Raw genomic sequence first — 11,109 nt, forward strand, 5'->3', positions numbered from 1 at the left:
CAAACTAATGGATTATTAATTAAAAGTAATTATGAGTTACTAAGTATCTATATAAAGTATTCTGCTATTAGAGAAATAATAATAAAATATATTTACAACATGTCATAATTGGAAAAGACATATTTTAGTAAAAATAACATTTTGGAGTTTTACAATTCATTTAGAGAAGTAATTGGATAGGATATATTGATATGGATTCATCGAGTGATCATAAAATATACCAACATGACTACACACACACACATACACACATGAATATATTAGCAATACATTTTTTGAGAAAAAAAATCTCTACCTATCTATCTGACACATAATACTGATATGTAAGTAGATAAGATAAAACTCATTTGACAGCCTTGGTGGCTGCTTTCACAAAACATTATCTTGTCAGAGACTCTCTCTCTCTTTTTTTTTTCCCCCTGTTTCAACCTCCACTCTTCCCTGGCTTTCTCTTTGGTTTCCTGGATCACATTCCTCAGGAAAATACTTGCAATTCTGTATTTATTTCCCAAGATCAATTTTTCTGGGAAGCTCAGGCTAGGCATGTCATATATGAAAGTAATTTAATAACAATTATCAAAATTGAACCCCAATTCTTAACAAGTAGGAGACACTGAAAGAAACTTTTCTAAAGTATCAGAATAGTAATTTAAAAAAAAATCCTCAGATGACCATACTAGGAAAATTGCATTATTTTTCTTTTCTTTCTATAGAAAATGGCATTGTCTTATAAAGGTCAATTACAGAATATGAAGCTCAAAATTTTTGAAAAAAAAAACAGTTAAAGTGGTGTGTTAAGCAGTTAAATGATAACAAAATTAAGTTAGTGTTTTTCTGGATTCCTTTTAGATATTTATCTGTGTTTTAAATGTGCAATCTGAAGGGATTTCTTTTTTCACCTGAAGAAAATATTTATCTGTATCTAGTAATGTAAGAGTGATTTTGTAAACTTTTTCTTAAGGAAGACTTCCAAATCATGTAAACTTTAGGATCAGAAAACTTAAAATTTGGGGCGCCTGGGTGGCACAGCGGTTAAGCTAAGCATCTGCCTTCGGCTCAGGGCGTGATCCTGGCATTATGGGATCGAGCCCCACATCAGGCTCCTCCACTATGAGCCTGCTTCTTCCTCTCCCACTCCCCCTGCTTGTGTTCCCTCTCTCACTGGCTGTCTCTATCTCTGTCAAATAAATAAATAAATTCTTTAAAAAAAAAAGAAAACTTAAAATTCAACCCTCATTTATGCACACAACAGGGAGAGGTAAATGTGAGTTGTATGATAAAGAGACAAGAAGGAGATAGCAGCACCACAAAGCCCTATGACCTAGGAGTCCCCCCACCCCAGAGTAGAGTGAGCACTTGTCAGAATACTGGAAAATAGATGAAAAATGATTTTATTGCTCTTCAGATAACTCAAAGATTTCAATTTTTTATTTCTTTTCATTATTTCACTATATATTTTTCCTTTTTTTCTTTTTTTTATTATGTTCAGTTAGCCAACATATAGTACATCATTAGTTTTTGATGTCATGTTAAATGATTCATTAGTTGTGTATAATACCCAGTGCTCATCACAACATATATTTCAAATGTTTTCCAATGCTGATAGTTTTGTTATAACTCCTTACAACTCATTAGAAGTTATTAGAAACACAAAATCATTACACATTAAGTGGATACTTTAGTGACAGTGTGCAAAAAATATATATTACGGGGGCGCCTGGGTGGCTCAGTCATTAAGCGTCTGCCTTCAGCTCAGGGTGTGATCCCAGTGTTCTGGGATCGAGCCCCGCATCAGGTTCCTCCACTGGGAGGCAGCTTCTTCCTTTCCCTTTCCCCCTGCTTATTTCTTCTCTCACTGCCTGTCTCTCTCTGTCAAATAAATAAATAAAATCTTTGTGTGTGTGTATATATATATATACACACACACACACACACACACATATATATATATATATATATATATATATATATATATATTACATTTCTTCTTAAACCTTTGAAGAAAGAAAAACATAAGGACTGGAAATGTTAAAAGTGAAAGAAACTTCCAAATAATTCCATGAAAAAAAAAGTGAAATAATCATCATAATAATTAATTTTAGTGTAGTGTCTCACAACTCGATTTATATGGGGAGTTTAATTATTGTAATTCTTTGTAGATTGAAAGGTTACATTTTCAAGAATTAAAAAAAAAAGGTGAATGAGATTATCACATCTATATTAACTGTGTAATTGTAAGCTAGGGACGATGTACCACAGGGACTAATATTCTGATGTCAATTACTCTTCCAGATCAAAGTATTGGTCTACACTGATGATTCAACCTTTCTTATTTAAGTTGATGACCTCTGTTTTTAGCAGCCTACATAATGTAGCTAGTGACAACTCTCCTTGCACATCTTTATTAAGCATTTAAGGACACAGGCTGATCCATCTCTATGTCTTCAATCTATTTGCCTATTCTTTCCTGTTTTAAAGCCTTTCACAATGGTTGGAGACTGACCCTTATCTTTAAGTCAACAAAATGTAATTCCATGCTCAAGACACAGAAATATTTCATTCTTTGAATCCATAACCATTCCCTGCCTTCATTCCTTTTTTCTGCTTCTCTTCTGTCCTCTTTGCTTTGTTTTCCTTTACAAATTCTCAGTTTGAAAGATCTGATTCATGCCTCTTCATTACCCACACTTAACAGAAAAAAAAATGAGAAATTCCATTTGTTGTTTTTGTTTTTGTTTCAGTTCAGTAAGATTTTTCTTTGGCCAGTAGATATCTGACCTTCAGTTTAAACCATACAATTTAGGGGAGACTACTGTGTCAGGTAAGTAATTTTGAGGACTTTCTTGTCAATCAATTGTTGGATGTTTGAAATATTTGATTCTGGACTTAGTTTTTGGAAAGCTAGTTCTAACCAGGGATATATTAAGGAATATTGAGGTTTAGAACCCTCAGCATTCTAAATATAGGCATTATGGATCATGTTCACATGTTATTCATGTAAATTTTATAACCTTTGATTTCATTTATTCTCTTAACCAATATAATAAATTCAGTTTTCTATTATGTCTATCAGAATGTTCGTGATTTTTCTGACCAGAACATTTCTTTATGGATTTATTTCAATGTCAATATTCAACAAAGTTTTCACTATTGAAAAAGTGCATTCATTTATATAATTTTGAAGTGTTTATAGGGGTAGGAATTTATCTAATTTGTTTATAGGATTCCATCTCCTCAAGTAATTCATGAATTTCTTTAAAGAAGATTTAGCTAGGAAGATCCTACATATCCTGCTCTAAAAAACTGCTCCACCACCTTTTTTTTCAAATAATAATTTTTTTAAAGATTTTATTAATTTATTTGACAGAGAGAGAGAGAGAGAGAGACAGCCAGCGAGAGAGAGAACACAGCAGGGGAAGTGGGAAGAGGAAGAGCAGGGAGCCCGATGCAGGGCTCGATCCCGGGACCCTGGGATCACGCCCTGAGCCAAAGGCAGATGCTTAATGACTGAGCCACCCAGGCGCCCCTCAAATAATTTTTTTTTATTATGTTATGTTAGTCCACCACACTTTCTTATTTTATATTTAGAAATTGTAGAAGGCAGATAAGACAGAAAATATGAGTGGCTTGCCAGATATCCAGAAGCTCATAAATGATGAAGATAGAATGTGAAAACTGGTTTCTGATTCCAAATATTGTTTAGTGTTCCAGCATTCCATCCCAAATGCTAAGGAAAATGGGTTTCAAGAGTGGAAATAGGAGAAGACCTCAGTGGAACTGTTCTTGAGATTTAGCTGAGAAGGTTATCAATGCCTTTAGTCTGTTTTTAGAAGGAAGGCTGGACCTTTGATTTTGCCAATATATATGTTTTTTACCCTTCTGAATAAAGATTCCCCAAATTATTTATTTTTTAAGTTTTTATTTAAATTCCATTTACTTAACATTAGTGTAATATTAGTTTCAGGTGTACAATTTAGTGATTCAACACTTATATATAGTCCCCAATATTCATCACAACAAGTATAATCCTTAATCCCCATCACTTATTTAGAAAAAATATTTTATTCCAAAATTAGAAGTGAGGCTTTATAAGAAAAGCCTGCTGGGGAAGAAACATAATGGACTAGATTAAACATAGGATTAAATGACTTACATTTAATCCTATGAAGGGGGGTAAACAGAAGGGGGAATGAACCATGAGAGAACCATGAGAATGGACTCTGGGAAACAAACTCAGGGCTTCAGAGGGGAGGAGGGTGGGGGATTGGGATAGGCTGGTGATGGGTATTAAGGAGAGCACGTATTGCATGGTGCACTGGGTGTTATACGCAAATAATGAATCATGGAACATTACATCAAAAACTAAGGATATACTGTATGGTGACTAACATAACAAAATAAAAATTATTATTAAAAAAAAAAAAAGAAAAGGCTGATGATGACCAGACAAGGAGATGGGTAGGGAAATGGGCAAAATACATGAAGGGGATTAAGAGTACACTTATTATTATGAACACTGAGTAATGTATGGAATTATTGAATCAATATACTGTACACTTGAAACTAAAATAACATTGTATATTAACTATACTGGAATTAAAATTAAAATATTAATAAAAAATAAATGACTTACATAGTAAGGGTCATCTTTTTCCCTGTTTATCTAGGTCACTTCCCATTTATGCCACTTATCCTACATCCTGTCTGGCCAATCGTTTTTGCATTCTCAAACAACTGAATTAGGTGGTAAGTAAGCATTGTGCCAGCCTTTGATACAGAGTTGCATTTGAAAGCAGAGTGACAAAAAAAAAAAAAAAAAAAAGGAAAAAAAGCTAGCTACCCTCTATTGGATCTGCTATTCTTGGGAAGAATAGATATGGAAAGCACAGGCTAAGATTCAAAAATTTAATTGTCACTGCTATTGGAGGACTCAGGACTAACATAAAACCCTCTGTTTTTCAGTATCCATTTTTCATACCATTATTTCCACATGCAACATGTGTGAAATTTCATTTCACCTATGATGATGTGTTCTCTGTCTGTTTCAACAGAAAGAAGTAGTGGACCTCAGGGAGGTCATCCCTATTATTTATTCACCTTTGGATTTGTTTATTTGAATAAATAGAAATCATAGAAAGTTTTCAACAAAAAGCAAAATATATTTTATACTTATTTAATTATGACACATTTAAAATTATGATAGCTGGATTAAAATAGAATTACACATTAATCACAGACCTGTATGAGGAATAATTTCCAAATCAAATTCAGAGTTCAAAGGGACAAAATAAGTATTGTAACACATAATAGTGTAAACTGTTTGCCTGAATATAAAATAAAGTTATAATTGCAAGTAATACCTCAGGTAAAATCATTGCAATGAATATTATACATAAAACAATGTCCTTATCCTATAGTGAAAAACGCTAATTCATGAAAAATCCCCAAAATAGAAAAGGGCAAGGATCATGACAATGAAATCCCAAAATTATATGTATATTTTTTTCAGATTTCTTACTATTCAAAGAAAGTCTCATTAAAGCAAATGCTAGAGAACCATACCCCAAGGGTGTTCGGTTTTTGTTCTTTTAGCATCACTAGTCACCAACTTTGTATGTCAATGTGGCATTGGACTTCAAAAGCCTTATAAGCCATCTTCAGTAGTCTCTCCCATAAAATTAACCACAGGATTATACACTGTAAGCAAACTTAGATGCAATGTGAATGTCAACCAAGTAATGAATAAGTAAATTCATGTTACATCATTCAACCATAATGATATTCTGTGTAAAGACTGCACATTTACATAGAAAAGGCACACTTTTATGTGTAAGAGGCATTTAACGCTATTACATATATAAACAAAATTGAAAGTATACTAAGATAAAAAAATGCATAGACGTATAAATAGTTATTATCTGGGGAGATGGAGTATTCCAGATAACTCCTTTCCATCTTCTTATTTTCCCAGTATTCTTTAATGTTGTTTAACTGTTTTATAATTTTTAAAATTCAGGTCATGAGTCAACACTGACAGAGTGAGAGTAAGATGCTTTTAAGATCTGAAGATCTATAGGGCTGCTGAAATCTCCCTTTCCCTTTGTGTGGAGTGCTGGGAGTTCTCTAGGGCCTTGTTAGTGGGTTTCAGCACCAGGAATATTCATGGTCAGGGTGGGGGACACCTGTGTCACGAAAGGGAGATTTTTGGGACAATTGGTCTCCCTTGGGCTTTGATGTTCCCCTTGGAACAATACTAGTCACTGTTCTTGGTTTCTATTAACCATCTACCAACCTCTGAATTTATGTTGAAATAATGAGCAGAGCCCTCTAAGGAGCTTGTTCTTATTGAACTGATGGGTAGGGCTGAGTGGGCATTTCCTTCTCTCTCCATCTTCTGGATTGCCTCTGAATATTTTCTTTTAATTTCCCTAGTGTTTTAACACAGTGGAAACAAAAATAAAGACAGAAACAGAACAAGGACTCACATTAGGAAACAATTGGTGAAAGCCTTGATGTAAAGCTAGCAATATTTCAAGAATGAGAAAGCAAAAATCTGTAAGGATATAATGTGAACCTCATTAGTAAAAGTCTAGCCAAAAATTTACTTTTCATAGTTACAGATCTATCTGTTGTGACAGTTTTGGTGAAATATACATAGAGACCTGATATGAATTTCTCATCAATCAGCCAGTAGACTTTAGGTCCCATTGTCCTTTTCCCTGCTTTTTTCATAATTTCCAATATACACCAGGCAGGGAGAAGTCAAAACCCCAGAGGCTTTAATCAAAACCATTCTTAAAGTGCACCTACAGTCATACATATTGTAAGGGTTCTTACTATGCTTCAGTTCTAGTCTCCTTGAAGGCAGGAGACTTGCACAACCTTTAGGTCCTTTCAGAATTTAAAACTTTTACTCACCCAGTGTGCTTCAGAAGAAATATTTTTTTTTAAATGAAAAAGTTGATCTCTACTTAGGCTTATTGAAAACCAGCATAAAGCAATTATTCTGCCACTGGTAAACTAGAGTCATGTGTTCCTGAGAAGGGCTCTTAACCTCAAGTCTCACTCTTTTTTCATCAGTAGAGTTTCATAGGGTTGTTGAATACATTAGTTAAACAATATATATGAATCTCTAAGCAGAAAACACTGTTAATGTGTTCTTACTGCTATTTACAGATGAATGAATATAGAGATAACATCACTTTTTTAAAAAATCTAATTTACTCTTACATTTAATGTTTTGTTCAGCTGTTTATAATTTGGGGTGTATTCAATTCTGGGTGACTCAATTAGATGAAGATATTTAGAGCCACCATATTCCAGGAAAAGGGAAGTACTCTCCAGTAGATATCTAACAGTAGCCATCGGTAATTTAAAAAAAAATTAAGTTCATTAGTTAACATACTGTGAAATATTAGTTTCAGGTGTAGAGTTTACTGATTCAATACTTCCATACAAAACCTGATGCTCATCAGATTAGTCCCCATCACCTATTTCACCCATCTTCCCCACCCTCCTTCCCTCTGATAATCATCAGTTAAGAGTCTGTTTCTTTATTTGCCTCTCTCTCTTTTTTCCCCTCTGCTCATTTGTTTTCTTTCTTTCTTTTTTTTTTTAAGATTTTATTTATTTATTTGACAAGGAGAGAGACAGCCAGCGAGAGAGGGAATACAAGCAGGGGGAGTGGGAGAGGAAGAAGCAGGCTCATAGTGGAGGATCCTGATGTGGGGCTCAATCCCATAACGCCAGGGTCACGCCCTGAGCCGAAGGCAGACGCTTAACCGCTGTGCCACCCAGGCGCCTCCATTTGTTTTCTTTCTTAAATTCCATGTATGAGAGAAATCAAATGGTATTTGTCTTTCTCGGACTGACTTATCTCACTTACTTCAAAAGCTAATGATGTATTATATGGTGACAAACATATAATAAAAAATTAAATAAAAAATACTTTCTAGCACAGAGGTAATTTTAAATTCTCTAGTAGCCACATCAAAAATGTAAAAAGAAACAGGTGATATTAAATTTTAGTCTATGCTATTTAACTAAATTTATCCAAAATATTGTCATTTCAGCACATAACCAGTAAAAAAAAATGAGATACATTGCATATCTTTTTTTTTTTAATATGAGTCAAATTCTTAATGTAATTTTTGCTCTTGGAACATCTCCATCCAGAACACCCATGTTGCAGGTCCTCAACAGCATCATGCTGCTTGTGACTACCATCCTGGACAGGGAAGATTTATATGCTGCTGATAGAAAATGTCCAAACAGTCTACCTGTTCATAAATGTGGTAAACTATTATTTAACTGAAATAACTATATACACATAATTAAACTTCAGGGTTGAGCAGAAAAGTCACTCTTTGGAAGACAATGATCTCCAGTATTACTTAAAACAGGTTTTTTTTCTTCTTTTTTTCTATTAAAAAGTTGTTCAGTAATTATTGCTACCATCTCACTAATCATGCTAATGAGTTGTGGGATATTAATCAGTGGTTTTCTGTTAAAAGAAGGAAAATGAACACCACTTGACCCTAAACATTTTCTCCTTGATTATCTCTTTTTCTAAAAATTCTTAGATTGTTTCTCAGAGCATTTTTTTTTATTTCAACATAGATTCATTATTTGTATATATCCAAACCCTAATAAATATCAGCTAAGCCCCTAAATTTGCAATGTACAAATGTGTCAAGTGTAGTATAGTGTTTATAACAACATTATTTATAATAGTCAAATTATGAAACCAGCCCAAGTATCTATCCATAAATGAATGGATAAAGAAGATGTGAGATACACACACACACACAGACAAACACACACACACACACACACACACACACTGGAATAGTTTCAGCCATAAAAAAAGAATGAAATCTTGTCATTTGTAATGACATGGTTGGGGCTACAGAGTATAATACTAAGCAAAATAAGTCAGTCAGAGAAAGACAAATACAATATAATTTCACTCATATGTGGAATTTAAGGGAAAAATGAGCAAAGAAAAAAAAGAGAACAAAGAAAAATAAAAGAGAGAGAGAGAAAAGGGGAGACAAACCTAGAAACAGACTCTTAACTATGGAGAACAAACTGATGGCTACCAAAGGGGAAGTTGGTGGGGGATGGTTAAATAGATGACGTGGATTAAGAAGTGAACTTGTTGTGACAAGTACTGAGTGATATATGGAATTATTGAATTACTATATTGTACACCTGAAAGTAATATAACACTATATAGTCATTATATTGGAATTAGAATAAAAAAAAAAGAGTAGTGTAAATAAAAGTAGTTATCCTTTCATAGGCAAAATACATTCTCTTTATCAATGGTTTTCAAAAAGAACTAGAGCCCCTTGTAGGGGAGAAATATAAAGTGGGTATTTTGCTCCTTCTTTACCGACTGTTCTATCCCTATTAAATCAGACAAGTTTTAATTTTTCTCTTTTATGTGTATTTTCCTCACTGTAGTAAGGACAAAATTATTTTTTGTAATTTTAAGTAAAGACAAAATTATTTTTCTTAAATAAATGAATGAATAAATAAATAAATAAAATAAATATTGTTGAGCAAATGACATAAAATGTTTTCACTATGACCTCTAAGTTTAAAAGTAATAGCAAATCAAGTATGTCATCCTTCAGTGAGTGACTGTATGGTGTGGCATACATAAATCTTCTAAGGATGTCCTTCCAGGAAGTTGAAATTTTTGAGATTCATGAAGGAGGTGGGTCATCCTTAGGGCCCAAAGGTAAAGACTAATTTCTCAAAGCAACTTATAATCCTAGGAAACATTAGAAAAAGGGGGAAATTACATCATGAGATGAGATTCATTTGTCTTGATTTTGTCCATGGCTGCATCATAATGTTTTAAGCAAACCAACTATTTATGTTTTGTGTCCAAATTTCCCTCTCATATCTATGTATTTTTAGCGTAACCTACAGAGCTATGGAGTGGGGCAATTATTCCATGTATGCCGACTTTGTTCTCCTGGGCTTGTTCAGCAACACCCGTTTTCCCTGGCTTCTCTTTGCCCTCATCCTTTTGGTCTTTGTCATCTCCATAGCCAGCAACACCATCATGATCATTCTCATCCACATGGACTCCCGCCTCCACACCCCCATGTACTACTTGCTCAGCCAACTCTCCCTCATGGATATCCTGTACATTTCTACCATTGTGCCAAAGATGCTGGTTGACCAGATGGTGGGCCAGAGGGCCATATCATTTGCAGGATGCACTGCCCAGCACTTCATTTACTTGACCTTGGCAGGGGCTGAGTTTTTCCTCCTAGGACTCATGTCCTATGACCGCTATGTAGCCATCTGCAACCCCTTGCGCTATCCTGTCCTCATGAGCCGAAAAGTCTGTTTGTTGATTGTGGTGGCAGCCTGGCTGGGAGGGTCCATAGATGGCTTCCTGCTTACTCCAGTGACCATGCAGTTCCCTTTCTGTGCCTCTCGAGAAATAAACCACTTCTTCTGTGAGGTCCCTGCCCTTTTGAAGCTCTCCTGTACTGACACATCAGCCTATGAGACAGCCATGTATGTCTGCTGCATCATGATGCTCCTCATCCCTTTCTCTGTCATCTCAGCCTCTTACACAAGGATTCTCATCACTGTTTATTGGATGAGTGAAGCAGAGGGGAGGCGAAAGGCAGTGGCCACTTGTTCTTCACATATGGTGGTTGTCAGCCTCTTCTATGGTGCTGCCATGTACACCTATGTGCTGCCTCATTCTTACCATACCCCTGAGAAGGACAAGGCTGTGTCTGCCTTCTATACTATCCTCACTCCCTTGCTCAACCCACTCATCTATAGCCTCAGGAACAAAGATGTTACGGGGGCTCTAAAGAAAGCTCTGGGCATGTGTTTGTCCTCAGGAAGTGTATCCACTTTCTAAAGAAACTGCATTTACCTCTTGAGATTTGAAGAAAAGAATAAAAAACTTTATCATTACCTTAGGATTTACATATTGGAAACTTAACAAGTCATTCACATGCTAGCAAACAAAGGTGGGGTACTTTTGGGATTTAGAAAGCTGACTGTGGGATTTTGAGAACTTGGCCATTTTTTGAAAAGTATAATTATTCTGAACAGTGGATGGTTTGA

General features: G+C 34.9%; 1 protein-coding gene across 1 annotated transcript; it reads left to right on the top strand.

Moving 5' to 3' along the window:
- Positions 1-9,946: 9,946 nt before the first annotated feature.
- LOC113261449 (olfactory receptor 2T27) lies at positions 9,947-10,900 on the top strand. The gene has a single exon (XM_026507573.2). It carries the CDS (start codon positions 9,947-9,949, stop codon positions 10,898-10,900), a length of 954 nt encoding a protein of 317 aa, XP_026363358.2.
- The last annotated feature ends 209 nt before the right edge of the window (positions 10,901-11,109 follow it).

This window comes from Ursus arctos, unplaced genomic scaffold (genome assembly GCF_023065955.2).
Source record: "Ursus arctos isolate Adak ecotype North America unplaced genomic scaffold, UrsArc2.0 scaffold_5, whole genome shotgun sequence".
NCBI classification, from domain to species: Eukaryota; Metazoa; Chordata; class Mammalia; order Carnivora; family Ursidae; genus Ursus; species Ursus arctos.